The sequence below is a fragment of the Beta vulgaris genome, chromosome 4 (assembly GCF_026745355.1).
Source record: "Beta vulgaris subsp. vulgaris cultivar EL10 chromosome 4, EL10.2, whole genome shotgun sequence".
Taxonomy (NCBI): domain Eukaryota; kingdom Viridiplantae; phylum Streptophyta; class Magnoliopsida; order Caryophyllales; family Amaranthaceae; genus Beta; species Beta vulgaris.
In genome coordinates this window covers 34,060,673-34,078,684 of record NC_079205.1, presented here as the reverse complement: position 1 = coordinate 34,078,684, position 18,012 = coordinate 34,060,673, and the positions used below count along the sequence as shown (strand labels likewise).

General features: G+C 34.0%; 1 protein-coding gene across 2 annotated transcripts in view; it reads right to left on the bottom strand.

Moving 5' to 3' along the window:
- LOC104884604 (chlorophyll(ide) b reductase NOL, chloroplastic) overlaps positions 1 to 15,205 on the bottom strand; it is a 34,876-nt gene extending 19,671 nt beyond the window's left edge. Inside the window, exons 1-8 of one of the 2 annotated variants that reach the window (XM_010669291.4) lie at positions 14,866 to 15,205; positions 11,321 to 11,389; positions 9,263 to 9,312; positions 9,005 to 9,091; positions 6,527 to 6,594; positions 6,366 to 6,414; positions 6,207 to 6,292; positions 778 to 835 (exon numbers count right to left, since the gene is read on the bottom strand). In XM_010669291.4, coding sequence (XP_010667593.1) covers positions 778 to 835; positions 6,207 to 6,292; positions 6,366 to 6,414; positions 6,527 to 6,594; positions 9,005 to 9,091; positions 9,263 to 9,312; positions 11,321 to 11,389; positions 14,866 to 15,139 — 741 coding nt within the window. In that variant the 5' untranslated portion in view covers positions 15,140 to 15,205. Of the gene's footprint in view, positions 1 to 777; positions 836 to 6,206; positions 6,293 to 6,365; positions 6,415 to 6,526; positions 6,595 to 9,004; positions 9,092 to 9,250; positions 9,313 to 11,320; positions 11,390 to 14,865 lie in introns of both variants that reach the window. The other variant, XM_010669290.4, reaches the window with a different exon arrangement.
- Positions 15,206 to 18,012: the final 2,807 nt, after the last annotated feature.

Genomic DNA, 18,012 nt, shown 5'->3' with positions numbered 1-18,012 from the left:
GAGATTTATGCATGATGTGAAATCAAGCTGTTCCTAACTTCTTGCAAAAGTCCTAATCGTGTTACAGCTTTGTTATAGTTTCCTAGTCTTGTTAGGATTCTATTTGGCTTAGAATTATAGTAGAATCAGTAAATTTGGCTTACACAAGTTTTCACTATTCCACTTGGAATGGATTTTTCATATTTTAAGCATATCAGGAGTTTGTTTTGCTTTCCTAATCTAATTTGGTTTAGTTAGACTTTAGACGTGTGTTAGATATAAAGTAAGATTAGGTTTTTTCTAATTCTATCTTTATCTTTTAAGCTTTCCTAGTTAGAGTAGGTTTAGGATGAGTTTATACTATATGTATTTCAAGATACATGAATAAAAGAGGAGAGGTGATTTAATTAATATTTGTGAGTTGAGCATTTGATTAGATCTCTAAGTTGCTGATTCTTAAGAATTCAGAGTTTGAGAAGCGGATCATTAATTAGATTCAGAGTTGAGAAGTGGATCTTTCACAAGATTCAGAGTGACACTTATTCATTCACCTATAAACCACTTACAAACCGTCCATTCCATATACTAGCTTTAAGATCTTTCTAAATACAAAGACCGATTCATATCCTTTATTTTAAGTTAATTTCAAGCTTTAAAACATCAATAAAACCTTAAAGAATCATTCTTTCTTTCAAGATCCTAGAATTTCTGTAATCCTGAAGTTTAAGGCGTTACGCATCATTGCACAGATAAATAAACACAACAAAAGCAAATTATTCAAGGGTAAGCTAGTCCCACCTGCAATGATTTTGTCAGATGCACCACACTGCGCTTGGTTGCTCCATATGCAGCAAATCTAATTGGTGAAATATTAAAATCAACAAAACATAACATGAATACGGTGTCTCACCTGAAGTAAAAAGTTAAATCAAAGCTGATTAAACAATTTTAATCCTACAACTTCGTAGGCCCTGTTCTTTTGGGTTGAACTGAAGTGAAGTAAAACAGTGAGAAGAAAGTAGCTGATATGAACTGAAGTGAAGTGAGCTAAGCTAAACTGAAACTCTACCCAAAAGAACAGGGCCTTAATCTTAATAATTGCAAATATCTAGTTATGAAACTCCAGCTTAAAATCAAGTTTATTGCAACAGGGAATGCGGGAGCTCGGAAATGATGGCTGCTACTACTTCAAAAGTGTAAACTGAAGACATACAGTGTTGATCAGTGATTGATTAATATATAGTTTTTAGCCTATTACTGGTTAGATAATGTAGACATATAGATTTGTCTCCCCGTTTAAGACTCAATGATGAAACATACCGTCATCCTACTTTGTGAAGAGGAGCAATCAAAAGTCTCTGCCAAAACCTTTTTTCAGTCCAAGTATGTTTTAAAGCCCATTTAAAAGAAAATACGATTTAAAGCCCAATTAATTATTCGTGACAATAAATTGAATTTCAAAATAAATCTTTTACTAAATTCTTTTTATAAAATCAGATTTTATAAATAAGTCTGTTATTCAATGATAATTTTTGATAAAAGGTAAGTCAAAAAAGTTATGAGCTGCATGTAAGGGCAATGCACTAGGCATTGCGGTCTTGCGTTTGACGCCTGGTTCCTGCATAGCCTGTGAGGAGCACGAGCTTTATTTTTTAACTGCTGCTTCTGTTTTCTGAATCCTAACTCTAATCGTATGTTGCACTACAAAAACCACGTGTTCTACGCAATTTTCTCACGGACTTTTACATACAATTCATCATATAAGAACACTCAAAAACGTATGAGGAATATTCATTTTCCACTATCAAAAACACATCTAAACACATTCAAACTATATTCAGATACATTCAAACTATACAAAGAGATTCAAACAAGAATCTTCATTTTTCCTTCTCCTTTGAATCTTCATTTAAGAATTCACTTTTTCAAGGCTAAAAATCGTTTTCTATAACGTCCGTGCAGTCAGACCTAGGCGACAAAGATTTAATTCATGAGGGTCAATTCCAATTTTTAGATAAATCACGCTCAATAAGATAATTTGAACAACCAATCTAGGTACCTATTACTCTTGTCATTTTAATTAGAAGAACACCAAAATTAGATCTTGTTTGTTGAAAAAAACAAACCTTTAACATGTCTTTTTATGCAATTAATTGAATTATGTGCATGTATTTGAATATATTTTTGAATAAGTAAGAAAATTCAACCCCAACTCAAATATCTTCTTTTTGATTTTATTGATTTTTCCTGAAAATTTATTTGCGACTCTCTTTAAACCAAAACCTTAATGGAGATTATCTGGATGTAGCTGCTAGCTGCTTCAAGGCCCGGTAAATTAAGGGGTGGAGGAGGGGTGGTTAGGGTTAGGGTATTAGATTAGGGGGGTTAGTTAGGGAGGGTTTGACTTAGGTTAAGGTCAGTCTATTAGGTTTAGGGGGGATTAGGGGTTAATGAATAACAGAAGTCTAACACCGTTAGTCAAAAGGGTAGTTTGATATATTCTTTGAAAAGTGGAGGGTATATGGTGAATTTGGAAACTTGCGAGGGTATACGATGCAAAAAAAAATTGTCAAAGGTATATGGTGAAAAAACCGTAAATTAAAATGTGATAGAGGCATCTAGTAGGCAACTCGCCTCAAATCGAAACTTGGCTTAAGGCAAAAGGAGATCGAGGGGAAACCATCATGCAGCTTCATGCAGGTCTATCATGAACGAAAAAAAGTTTTTTTTGGGGTGTTTATTGGGCTTAGATCATCAAAGATGAGGTTCTATTAAAAAATGCTTTCACCAAGCACAGAAGGATCGCTTTGAGCAAATGTTTCCATGATTCAAAAGTTCTTCAACGATGATATATACCACGGTCCTGTGAACCAGGTTGACAACATTATAGGGAGGTACTGACTTTCGTATAAGCTGTTACTGATGCAAATTCAATGAACTGAGCAGTTGTGGCTTGTGAGCATTTATTGTTGTAGGAAAAAGATTCTAGGCTTCTTGTGTTGCGGTTGATGACATCATCTAAATTTTTGTGGAGCAAGTCAAATAAAAGCAAAACCAAAGACAAAAATTAAAGGAGTCTGGGGGAGAAGGAGAAATAAGGAGAGTGTAATAGACTAGCATAAAGGACAGGGGTACACTAGTTAATATGTTAGCTTGGGGAGTAAGACAAATACACTATAGATAGAAGAGAGAAGAGGGTATCAAGAAAATATTGGAGAGTCCCGTCAAAAAAAAAAAAAAAAGAAAATATTGGAGAGTTCAATTTAGTGGTTAGTTTGGGAGCATTGATACTAGGAACGTGCTTCCACGTTCCAGGTGACACCACCTGGAACGCATAACGTGCTACGTGGTTTAGGAGTCCATCAAGTTTACTCTAGATGCTGCATTCCGCTTTCCTATTTCCGTACCACATTCTGGGATGTTCTGCGTCCATGTAAGAATTTTTGGAGCGTGTCAATGTAATCCCCCATAAATTTATGGATTTATAAATATATAATAGTCTATATATATTTATAGTTAAGTATAATTTAGTTTAAAATAATATATTTCTTTAAATGTTGACTATTTGAAAGTCAAAGGAATTATTTTAAGGATTTAAGGAAGTTAAAATATTTTGTTAAGGCATGTTTTGAAAAACATTTAAAATACTTTTTGGAGCCAAGAAAAAAAGAGTTTAAATGGGCTTGAGAAACCCAAATACTAACTGGACTAGGAAAAGGGACTTTTAGTGATGTTAGGAGTTTTAAATCATCAATCCTATTCATCATTAAACTCTATATAAATCCAATTGTCTTTTCCTAAGCCTAAAAGGATAACATACCTATAAATACATTAGACCCAAATTTTACCCACACACAAACTTTCTCTCTCCTCCATCTCACAAAAACCGGCCCTCCTATTCTTCTCTCTCTTTCTCACGTTTTTCTCTCTTCTTCCTTTCTTCTCTTCCAAAAAACTTCTTCCTTAACAAGAAATCTTCCCTCACTTCAAGTCACCGCCGACCACCACCGTGAGTTACCGCCGCTGTTGCTACAATTCACGCCGGTCCCTTTATCCTCTTCTTTCTTTGTGTTGGTTTGATTGCCTTTCTTCCTCCTCGGGTTTTATTTAAAGATTATGTTTTTATGATTTGTTTTAGTATTAATTATGTTTCGAAGCTTTAATTCTTTGATTTAATGATAAATCTATGATTATATAATTTATGTATAGAAGAAATAAAAATTCAAATTTAATTATTATGTTTAAATTGAATTTCTAATTATCAAAGCATAGATTTTTAGGGTTAAATATTGAAAAATCATAGTAGTATGTTATAAATTATGAAATTGATTGTACTTATAAGTTTAAGCATGTTTAAGTATGTTTAAAAGGAGTTTTTTAATAAATTATATGTTGCTGGAATTTTAAAAAGAATTATTATTAATGGCGTTTTATGGATTTTAATGACTAGTATAGTAGTACTATACTAGGAAGTATAAGTAATTAAAGTTTTAATGATGAAAACAACTTTTAAATATTTTTAAGGGAGGTTTAGAGTATTTTAAAGTTGTTTGTATTTATTTGGAGTATTGATTGCAAATTTTATTGGTTGTTTTAGGCGGAGAGTTCTCTCTAGGCGACTTCTAAAGTTGTTAAAGTGGTCTATCAAATTGTCTACACAAGGTAAGTACATACTTATGTGTTGTTTGATGTAGTATCATGATTTTAGGAAGAAAAGTTATGTAATATTATGTATAGGAACTTTGTGAGTTCATATATGATTGCTATTATGTTGAATTTTACATGTTTTATGTCTGTGTACGAACATGTTAATTATGAGATTTAATTATGAGATTTATATCATGTTTGTATGGAAGATTGATGCAAGCATGTTGATTGGGAACTTTATTTATTAATTCACATGGGGGAATTAATATATTTATTATTATGGATCATGATTTAATCATGTGTTCCCTTTTATTATTATTTTCACTACTCTACGAGGACCGCGGGCCTTATTTGGTAAGTTGATCATTTATACCTTTGAAAGGTAAGTTAGTTGTTGGCTAGGTTCAACAAATAAGAAAGATTAGATCAAAGAATAAATTAATCTTGGGTTGTAAGTTGTATGATCAGTTGTTTAATCCCGATATAAAAATAAAGTTGTGAATGTTTGATTATATATTAGTTGTGTTGCTTGTGTGCTATAACAAGTGATAATTAATAAATCATGTAAAGTGAAATTTACATAGTAATAAACTTTAGACTGGTGCATGTCTGAAGTTGAACAATCAGGAGCAGGGATACATGGTGAGCGGGCCATGGCTTTTTCTAGGTTCGGATTTATCACGGTTCCTATTTTTTATTAAAAGGTTTCTCGATATCATAAGTCATGGTAATACGGAGTCGCACCCGTATATCGTCTTCCAAAGAGAAGGCTGGTTTTTAGTTAGACAACTTGGTCCAATGACTATTCCATTAAAGTAATAAAAAGTGTGGTTAAAGTTTAGTTTAATAATCTGTAGATTTTTATGTTGTTTTTTATTACTGCTTAGTATTTATAAGTATCATGTTATGGATGTTTATTTATTATTATGTAGTACTCAGCTTTGCTAATTACGTGCTTTGTTTGTATGTATTGATCATGGCTTTGCCTTATTGATCCTTTGATGATCCATTCTTGGGGAGCAGATTCTCTAGTGCATTGTCATCTAGAGGTGTGCAGATGATGCATCATAGGAATTCGGGAATGGAAAGCTTGTGTAGCATGTTGATTTATTTATTATTTGATAGTTGATACATTTATGGTTAAGTTGGTTTGGAGTTAACGTTAACATTGTTATTTGGTTTTAAAGTTGCCTTTGTTATTTATTAAATTTCAATTCTAAAGTTAGTTATATGTTTTCCGCTGCTAAATTCTGAATAAGCCAATACGTTATCACACGGGCGATAATGCTTTGAAGAATCTCTAGTCTTATATTTGAAAATTATTTTTGGAAAAGAGAGAATCATCGGGGTGTTACAGTCAAGTCACTCGAAAACTTGGCAATCTATCTTTTATTATCTAGTAATTTTCTCATTTCAATCTATCATCTTCTTTTTCACTCTACTGCACAATTTCACGGTTCATTACAGAGAGGTTAAGGCCAAAGAAACACTTTTGGTAAATTTCATTAATACGAGTATTGTATTTTAGGGGTTTGAGCAAAGCAAGTGGAAGCATTATATGCACAAAAAATGAAAGGTACCTTGGGGTGGGTCTCCCATCAGAACCAGCGCCATCAATATTAAAAATATGGCCACCTCTCGGTTGGTTCAACATCATCTTTATTGCCTGTATAACAATAAAGCATAAGGATGAAGTGGTTCTGTATTCTTCTACAAGAAAGAGATATATCGTATATTACCTCTCGACAACAGATCATCAAACCCAGGGTATTTGTGGTGACCACCTCACTGCAAAGGTGCACAAAAATAATTAAAAGAAATATTGATAATTGAAAGTGTGCAAGTACTGCATGTGTGACTATGAAGAGAAAGATGAAGAGGGGCAGGAAAATTAGCTCACATGAGATCTTCATCTGAAGCTTCTGCCAAGGGCTTATAGCTGTATGCATTAGATCCTGCATTATTAATCTGCATCAGTGGTAATATAAGATTAATCTAAAGGTCACCAATGAGCAATCATGACCTACTAGATCATATAGATATGTAATCAGAGTAAATTTCATCATGAAAAACTGTTCTGTCAAGCATAGGTAGTGGACTACTTACCAACATTCCTCATGCAAATATATACTGGTACATTCTCATCAAGGAATGCAAGAAAAAATTGAAACAACATCGAACTAGAGCTTAGAGGTAAGGTTTGGCACCGCATATTTTAGTGATAAAGAGATACGAGCGTTGAGACACTGAACGTCATATTAGTACCTCCACATGCATTTCTATCAGCCCACACTCAGCAGCAATGGGAGAAAATTCAGCTTCACATATCTGATAGAGCAAGTTTACCGAAGGAAGGAGCATAATGCTTTGTCATAATAGTGAAGCTGATAGAATATTGTTACCTGAACATTTTTAGTCATGCACTTTCTGACTCAGCAGATGGGTTCCTTCTAATTTATACCAAAAGCAGATTTACAGCTCTTAGAGCACTCCCAATGGTGATATAATCCATCACCAAAATCAGAAATTTTGGGTTGAACAAAAAAAGCAAGCATCCAATTGGTGATACAAAACCTATCACCAAGTGACATATCATGTCATTGCTCACCATGTGAAAAAACTCATCACCATGTGGCAAGCTTGAACCGTGCAAATTGAAGACAAAAATTGCATTGTCACACACAGCCAGCCAGTGGCAAGCTGCCACGTGGATGCTGCTGTGTTTTTTTTGGGAAATTTCGTGGAAATTTCCACGGAATTTCCCAGAAAATTCCTATTTCAAAAATGGGAAATTCCTATTTCAAAAAAAAAAAAATACCAAAATTCATATATTTTTCTCCTCTATAAAATGATACCCATATTGATATATTTCAGAACAAAAAAAAACACTTCTCCTCCTCACCTTTCTCTCTCTAAAAATATTTATACATCATTTTTCTCTATAATTTTTTACCTTCTCCTCCTCACCTAAAAAGAGGGAAAAAAAACTCATGTTTTTTTGGTAATTAATTATTATAATTTAAGTAATCATAAGATGATTTATTTTTATTTTTAATATGTAAATTATATTATTTATTGAAGTAGAAAAGAGAAATAGGAGAGAGAAAGTTGAGGTGGGGTAGTGAAAAGTAGGAGAGATAAAGTGGAGTTTGAAGGTTTTTTTGTTCATGAGTGGGGTGGAGGTGATATATTTGATCATGAAATGATCAAAACATGAGTAAGTAGGAAAATTTGGTGATCAAACCCATCACCATTGGGAATGCTCTTAGGAGTCACTAGACACAACATCTTTATAGGTTGTCTGATATCACTCTTGCGAAGCATTAGTGGAGGATATAAGTATACCTGTTAGACGGGAAGGACAAATTTGATTTGGGGTTGGGAAAATTCTGATCTGGTTTGAATTAGCTTTCGGGTCGATTTTGGGTCATATCCATTTTCCCTTTTTTAGGGGATTATTTCAGGTTTAAGAACAGAAATTTGCATTAAAACCCCACATATTTTGGTTCGTCCCTATCGAGTTTTCATTGAGATCAATTTTAGCTAGGTCTAAAACAAGCTCACCATCTAGGAAGGGTCTCTATATGCACAGACAAGACCATACAACAGACTCAACAACCGAAATCTTCAAACCTTATCATTACAAACCAAAAGGGAAATCAAGAGACAAAGATACAACAGACAGATGCAAGTCTCCTTTCTCCTCATGGACACAGGCATTGTGCTCAAATCTTTGAAATTAAGCTATCTACAGCATATACCTGATCCAGTTTCTCTCAGCCTGCTCTCCACTTCCTCATGCTTTGTCTAGAACTCTGCAACTCCTCTCTTAACATATTACATTAACAGAAGACTTTCCCACTTAGAGAAAGAGAGAATATGACAGGTAACTTTAACCTTGATACTAGCTATGATCCATGGAACAAAACCCACACCATAGGATTTCTGTTAACAATCATGACCAGAAGGAACAAAACTTTTAAAATGCATGCCCAAACTGATTTCTATACTTGGTTATTTGAGGCCCTAATTTTCATTCTTTCAGCAGACCACTAGGTCCTGGTGCGCTGGCCTGCAATGGCATCTTTCACTTATAATTTTGTTCGAATCGAAGAGAACAATGCTGTTGATTCTCATTTCTCAAGTACTTCTCTTCCCACTATGTACTTTGCATAGCTAACCATAAATTTAAAGCATTTAATCAAATCTTAATTAGACTAAGAAATGAGCAAGGACTTAAAGTAACACCATTATGAGCTTTTATGTAAAAAGGAATAGAGAGTCAGACACTCAGACTATAAAATTATGCAAAAAGTGTAAGTTAACACAAAAAACTTAAAACATGAAAAGAATAATTAATGAATCATCAATTGCATACCCATATATCGATATATTTATATTTTTCTTGTGCAAATGCAACCAAATTCTTCACATTTTCTCCATCCCTCACATCGCACTTGGTACCCTGTAGATAGAAGTTAATTTGAGAAAATTCAAGAACCAAGAATGCTCAAAGTTGGCAATCACAATGACATGCCACTGAAGAAAGAACAGTTAATACTATTTTATCCAGGACAAAGAGGCCCAAATATTTTTAAAGAAAAAAGGGTTTTGAAGAAGGTACCCACACACGCACATCCCCAAATTCTGCTCTTAAGCTCTGAACTGCTGATTCTACTCGTTCACCTGTATTAATATTACCGTCATATGACTGGTTTTTATAGCCTCATAAAAATAATTCAAATAAAGACTTATGAGGTCAAGCTCATCTCTATTATACACCACAACATTCAGCTGGTAATAACCAAAATAAACTAACACATGGCCCCTCAAGTAGACTGTAAGAAGAGGAGGCAATGGTAATCATATCTAATTTTGAAACATGATCCAATGTCAATGATCATAGTAATGCACCTTCATCCCCAAATATGTGTTTTCCTTCGCAGAGTTCCATTAGTGCTCCATACCGCACTCTCAAGAAATAATGGATGGTAAAAAAACAAATTAGGAAGAAAGGGAGATATTCGAGGGTGGACAAGCATTATGATGGAGAATAGCATGAGACTTTCCTTCTAAAAGAAATTCAGCACCATTATCGACATTCATTAATCCACCAAATGGGACATAAGAAAACTCAAAGGATCTGATTTTTAATAGAAATTTTATCTATAATGCCAAGCTAAAATTTTGTAAAATAGTTACAGCTAGAAATAATTACCCATTAGATTTATTTCGAGACAATGACTTATCATTCTTCAGATTTTTACTATTTGTAACATTGCTGACAAGCTCAAGTAAGGTTATTTATAAACTTATAATAAATAACCTTGGTACCTCTGAGTTTACACAGTTAAGCACAAAAAATAAATTAGAAACCAAGATCCATGTTGAAAATTACATTTGAATACACTAAATTTCACCCTATATATTAGCCTCACTACGGAACAACCAACAAGAATAATGAGCACTTTCAAGATGTTATAGTAGTTTGAAATTAACCGATTTCATACTAAAGGAAGGATAGATTACTAGAAATTATCATATTTGCTGAAACTTGATTTAGTAAAAATAAAGCTTTAGCAGGGAACAGACCTTCAGGTGATAATACAAATTGCCCCCTGTAATTTGTTTCACTCTTAGGACTCATAATCATATTAATATTTGTAGTAACTAGTGAAAATCTATTGGATGAGCAGTAAGCCACTTTCAACAACTGTTACATCTGGAGACTTGCAAACTGAGATCTAGTATAAAAGAAAAGATTTATTCCAAAGAGACATATGCCAACTTCCAGCATAAATCTATTTCCTTCTGCATTTTAATAATTATCAAAAGTTGATCTGATCATCCAACTAAGGTATCAGCTGAAGAAGCACTGTAAGTGTCAAGGTTCGTCTTCATCCCTGTCTAACTTCTGAGGGCATGCTTGGTATAGGGGATAATATACTAAGCGCAGCAATAGAAGGAAACAGAAAAGAAATTAAAAAAAAAAAAAAAGATGGACACTTGGTATTAGAGAAAGGTCTTGCAAAACTAGGGAGCAATGGGGGAGTTATTACTTCATTGTGGGGGGTACTAATTACCCATTTCCTCTAGGGTTATGCATTAGCCCCATATAAGGGTAATAATTCCTCCTTCTATCTTCCCTCCTTGCAATATCACTACATTATTTCTTCTACCACAACCTAAACTCATTCATTCTCTTTGATTCATCTTCAACAACCCCCCCCCCCCTTCAAAAATATATTACCCCAAATCCAAGCAAGCCCCTGAGAGTGAACATATTTTAGTATCACAATAACAAATATCAAAACATTACATCATTCATTTGAACATAAGTCTTCAATTAGGCACTTCAAAGTCATGAAAAAGTCATCAAAACTTCAGAAGAAGTCAATTGCTAATAGAACCTAACTATCCACAACCCACGTTTCAAACCTTCTTGGTCAAAATTCATGAATAAATTCCTTCACTATCCATTACAAGCTATATTAGAGATTAAAATAAACCACAAGTCTTTTACTTATCCAAAGTAATAAATGCTAACACCTACGCGTCCATACAGTCAAATCCAGTTGATTATACTTTAAGTCCAAATAAGCCCTAGTTGAGTAGCAAAATTCATAACAAAAGCAGCAAAAGCTTGTTTTGGTTCTTTCTAAAATAAGGATGGATGCATATAAATAGTTCTCACCTGTCCTTGAACAAATAATGACATTGTCACCGGCTTTCAGAAACTCTTTAGCTAGTGCATAACCTATCCCTGTTTAGCAAACAAAATTTTAGTATCACAATCCTGTAATGAAAATATATGTAAAGCATATGACAAAGAGGGAGATAAAGATCAACTAACCTAAACAACCAATTAGATCACGCCTAGTTTTAAGATATCCTAGTCATATTGAAACCTAATTCTTTTCCAACCTGCTCACTCTGTCTCTGGTGATATATGCTTTAGGAGTCACGACATAATATAATTGCAAGCTAGTCTAGATTATAAATAGTCCTTTACCGATAAGAGGATCAAAAAGGCAATGATCACAAATCAACTTGTGTCTTGTGATTACCATAGGTAAAAGGACTAAGTTATTGATAGAAACAGTAAAATTGGCAAATCAATAGGAGGCTTATGGGATTGGATTTCTCTCGTACACGAAGATTTTGTTTCAATCAATATAATTTGCCATATAGATCAAGGAAGATCCAGAGAACTAAAAATTTCCAGTCACAATTTACTTACCAATGTTTATCGATTCCTAAGTGTGACTGTGGGCCAGCTTTTGAAGGTAAAAAATGGTTCCAAATTGTTATTGGAGAAATCTAGCTTATGGCTTGACGATAGATACTCTAACGATAGATACTCTAGCTTATGGCTTGACGATAGATACGTCTAGTACAAAGAACAATAAGTTCTTAATAAATCTGCAAATAGATGGACTGTGTATGAAGACTTGTGATGAAGATCCTTGTTGGAGGTGGGCTATGAGATTTAGTCAATAAAAAGTTTGATGGACTTAGAGAGTTAGGACACATGCAGATGGTAAAAGGGTTGCCCAAATTAATCACCCCTTTGAAGCATGTTTGCTTGCCAACACTCAAGGAAGCCGTTTATGAAACGAGATATTTCATTAAGTCCATGCAAGCATATGTTTGCGGACCAATCGAGCAACTTTCACTTGTAAACTGATTAATTTCTTCTTTTTATTGACAATTGTAGCACGAAGACATGGATACAATCTCTAAAACTAAGAATACTTTCATAAATTTTTTAAGTGCTTGTAGAGAAAGAAAGTGGTTGTGAAATCAAATCTTTGAGAGCAAACAAAGGCGGTGGTTCACATCTAATGCATTCAACCAATATTGCTAAGAACATGGCATACGTTGATCACCTTAGACCTGGCAATCGGATCGGATTCGGACCGGACCAATTCAGATCGGGCCATTTTCAGATCAAGTTACATTCATACTGGGATCGGACCGTTTCGGATTGGGTCATCGTTCGGACTATTATTTCGGATCGGAATCGAACCGAACCAATTCAGATCGGACCGTTTTCGGATCAAGTTACATTCAGACCGGGATCGGACCGGATCGGATTGGGTCATCGTTCGGACAATTATTTCGGATCGGAATCGGACTATGGTGGAATGAATGGAATACTTATGCCAATGATATTTTTTTATATAAAAAAACGGGTAAGTTTCGAGTATTTCGGATCAAAGCCTAACCGAAACCAATAATTTCGGGTCGGTTTACCTTCGGGTCGGATCAGTTTTAGATCGGGTCGGATCGATTTCGGATCGGGTAAGATTATATCGGATCATTCGGATTTTAGATGAGTTTCGGATCAAGATTGTTTCGGATCAAGATTATTTCGGATCGGGATTCGGACCGGATCGGGACCGTTCGGATTCGGATCAAGGTTCAGACCGTCTCGTTCGGACCCAGATCGGACCACGGATCGGATATTTCGGACCGGATTTTCGGATCAGAACCAACTTTGCCAGGTCTAGATCACCTACAGTTCCTAGATCACGACAGCAAAATCGGGTGGCCAGATGGAAGAAAAATTCGTTCTAAATATGATTAGATCTATGTTAAAAACCAAGACGATGACCAAGAAGATTTGACCTGCATTGGTTGCATGTGGAGTTCAACTGCCCCACCGTTCTACTACGAATTTGAATAATGCGACTTCTGAGGAAGGAAGCTTGGAGAAGGCCGGGGTATTCGATTTTCGAGTCTTTAGATCCATTGCTTATGCATATATTCCTAAACAAGTTCACTTCAAACTTGATGATAAAAGTGAAAGGCTACTTTTCTTTATCGGATATGATGAGAAGTCCAAGGGTTAGTTGTTTATCATAAAATTTCCTTACTTGTTGTGAAAAAGAAAAATCAATAATTATGTATATGAGATCCCTCTAGCTACTTCACCTCCATTTCTCCGCATATATTCACTTTCATTGGGTTTGAATAGAGATTTACATAGTTCTAAGGATGGGTCAAAGAGATATCAGAGTCTTCCAAATCTTTATGACTTGTCCAAAAGTTTAGAACCTAATACTTACCAGTTTTCATTGTTCACTGATATTGATGAGTTTTGATGAAGTTAAGGAAAGGTAGGAATAAATTCAAGCAATAAATGAAGAAATTCATGCCATTTCGGAGATAAAACACAGGAATTAGCAAGATTTCCTAGAGGGAAGAAGGTAATGCGGGTCAAGTGGATATCAAAATCAAGTATTTAGCTAAGGGTGATGTAAAAGAATGCAAAGGGTTGTTGCTTAAAGTTACAAACAAAGCAAGGCATCGATTGCAGACAAGTACGTGCACCGATTGCCTTATAAGTCGTTAAATTCACTAGCAACCTGAGGGTTATGTTGTTAGAGGATATGACAATAAAGTACTTTACCTGAAATGGGCGATATGTGGGTTGAAATAAGCACAATGAAACAGAATAATTATCTAGATAAGCACTTCTTTTTGTCTTCTTTCATCTCCACTCTCATCTTCTTGCTCCTCTACTTAACCACCAATTTTCCACCTTTCCTTTCATCAACTTCTTACCCTTCTCTTATGGAACATGGCATTCTGGGTGTGCCAAAATGAAAATAGCCCTTCTTCCTACCTCTCCTAAATATTAACATTAATCACTTAAAACCTCTCATCTCTTCATTATCTTGACTTTCGTTTAACTCGCTTTTTTCTCAGTGATTCAATTAACATATCTTTATAATACCTGCATTAGTAACATGAGCATATATATAAATTTATAACGGTCGCCCGTTCATCTTTGGTTACATTAAAGGTGAGTTTACTTCACCCTTAAAGAAATAGGTTTCATCTCCCATCAGGTTCAATCAGGTGTGAACATAAGGTGTAATCAAGCCTCCGTGAATCAGGTTTAATAAGTTGAATCCAAGTGGAGAAAATGCACCCTTAATCAACAAATTTGATTCCAAAATATCCCGAATTAAAGATCTAGTTACCTTAAAATCTGTGCTAACCCATAAAAAATATTATCCTACAAGCTCTTATCAAACAAATAATATCCTTTAATCATACTACAACTTAAATTGAAATATAATCTCACAAGAGAATTCTGCAATTGTACAATTTCACCAAATTCAGTATACAATCATCCAATTTTAGGCAGTAATATCGAAAACATGTGAAAATACTCAATCCGCCAGTATAATTAACAACCCACAAATCAAAAAGAAAAGAAGAAAAAACCTTTGGAAGATCCGGTGATCAAAACATTGAAGGGAGGAAGCATAGGCATAGGCTGTGTTTGTGTTTGTGTCTGTCCATTGGCAGAAGAAGCTTGAGGTCTTAGCAAAGTAAGGGCGGTCCCACTTATATTACTAACAAAATGGGCACTGATCAGATTTTGGCGGGAAGAAACTGTCAAGCAACTTGACTGAAATGTTGAGATTTTGGAAGAATTTTTGAACAATTGTTGAGGAGGAAGTAGAGAACGAAAGGGTGGAGTAGAGGTGATTGCCATGCTTCGTGGTTGTAGATAAAGTACCACCTCCGCCTAATTCTCACCTTTGCCTAAAATCCATTGGCCTCGAGTGTACTATCAAATTATGCACGTGATGTCCTCTCATTTTTATTTTATTTTCAAACATAAATTTTAGCTTTTTAGGTATAAACTAGTTTTTATCTTTGGAATTGGGAAATATGCTTTGGATTATTTATCAATGTGCATTTGAAATCTTCAAAAAATAGATAGTATCTTATTTTTAAATGATTTTTTCCCTCACCAAAGACCAACATGAGTATAGTAGTATAGTTGGTGAGTGAGCATATCAAATAAGAGGTCATGGGTTCGAGTCTTGAAACAAACATTTTTATTGCTTAATGTCTCATTTGATGGTGTGTGTAATCCCCGTTAATTCCAATGATGAAACATATCGCGGTATTAGTTGGCGCAATCCAACGGAAGAGCAATCTAAAGAACCACTCTAAAATTGTGTAACACCGCGATAATTATCTCTTTTCCAATATACCCTTTTCAATATAAAACTTAGAGAATCATCAAAGCATTATCGCCTGTGTGATAATGTATCGGCTTCTTCTGAATTTTGCAGCGGAAAGCATATAACTCAACTTTAGAATTGAAATATAATAAATAATCGAAATAACTTTAAAACCAAACAACATTGTTAACTTTAACTTCAAACCAAACTTATATGTAAATATATCTACTATAAAACAATTAATAGTTCAATATGTTACGCAACCTCTCCATTCTCAAATTACCATGATGCAACATTTGCACATCTTTAGATGTCAATGCACTAAAGAATTTGCTCACCAAGAATGGATTATCATAGGATCAAAAAAGGCAAACAAAGCACATAATTAGCAAAGCTGAGTACTACATAATAATAAATAAACATTACTAACATGATACCAATAAATATAAGCAGTGATAAATAACAACATTACAATCTCCAAATAACTTTTATTTAACTAAACATTAACAATCTTTTTATTACTTTAATGGAATATTTATTGGACCGAGTTGTCTCATCTAAAACCAATCTTCCCTTTGAAAGACGAAATACGGGCGCGACTCCATATTTCATAATAACCTAAGATATCGATGAGCCTTTTAATATAAATAGGAACGGTGATCAATCCAATTCTCAGAAAAAGTCATGGCACGACCACCATGAACCTCAATCCCTGATTGTCCAACGTCATACGTGCACCGGTATAAAGTTTATTACTATCCAAGTTTCAGTTTACATGATTTACCAATTATTACTTGTTATGGCACACAAGCAATACAGATAACATACAATCAAACATTCACAACTTTATTCCTTTTTTATCTTAGGATTAAATAAGTGATCATACAACTTACAACCCAAGATTAATTCCTTATTTATTTCAATCCTCCTTATTTGTTGAACCTAGCCAACAACCAACTTACTTTTCAAAGGTAGAAATTATCAACTTACCAAATAAGGCCCATTGTCCTCATAGAGTAGTGAAATTAATAATATAAGGAAACACATGATTCAATCATGATCCAACTGATAAATATATTAATTCCCCATGTGAATTAATAAATAAAGTTCTTAACCAACATGATTGCATCAATATTCCATACAAACATGATATTAATCTCATAATTAAATCATATACTTAGTATGTTCGCACGCAAACATAAAACATGTAGAATCTAAATATTATAATAGCGAACATATATGAACTCACATAGTTCCTATACACGATACTACATAACCTTCTTTCTTTAAATCAATAGGTATGTACATACCTTGTGTAGACAAATTGATAGGCCACTTTTAACACTTTAGAAGTAGCCTACAGAGAAGTCTCCAAAACAACCAATAGAATTTATAATCAATACTTCAAATAAATTCCAGCAACTTTAAAATACTAAAATTTCCCTTTAAATATATTTAAAAGTTGCTTTCATCGTTAAAACTTCAATTATTTATATTCCCTAACATAGTACTACTATACTAGTCATTAAAATCCATAAAACTCCATTAATATCAACCTTTCTAAAATTTCATCAACTTATAATTATTTAGAACTCCCTTTAGACATACTTAAATATGCTTAGAATCATAAGTTAAATTAATTTCATAGTTTATAACATGCTACTATGATTTTCCAAACTTTAATACCCTAAAAATCCATGCTTTGATAATTAAAAATCCAAATTTAAACATAATAATCAAATTTGAATTTTTATTCTTTCAATACATAATTTATATAATCATAGATTCATCATTAAAATAGTAAATTACAGCTTTTAATCATAATTAGTACTAGAACAAAACATAAAAGTGAAAGTATTGGGTCAGACCGTCTGACCCAATATGTTTCGTCGGACGAAGCCGCGAGAACGGCGCCGCTGCTCCTTCTTCATCTTCTTCCTCTGCCGCCGCCGCCGCCGCGCCGCTGGACAGCACTTGAAAACATTCTAGAGGTAAAAACATTGGCTTTCAAGCAAAAAGAGTAATGAACACTGAGTATAACTATCTTTAAGAGGCCATGGAGATATTGTCAACAACAAGGGAGAAGAAAACCTTAGCGTTAGAAAGAGATCGAGCCATTGAATGTATATAGTTTTGTTATACTTTTTTATTGATCTAACAAAGAAGAAAGAAATCAGCTAAGAGGAATGAAGAAGAAGGAGAAAGTGAGAGGAAAGCAGAGGTTAGTGTTTATTTTTTTCAATATTAGTTAGTTGTTAAATGAAAGAATAATAAAACTAAGAATCTAAGTTACTTTCATTTAGAGGTAACTTACTTTCATTTAGAGGTAACTTACTTTCATTTGGAGGTAACTTACTTTCATTTAGAGGTAAGTTACTTTCATTTAGAGGTAAGT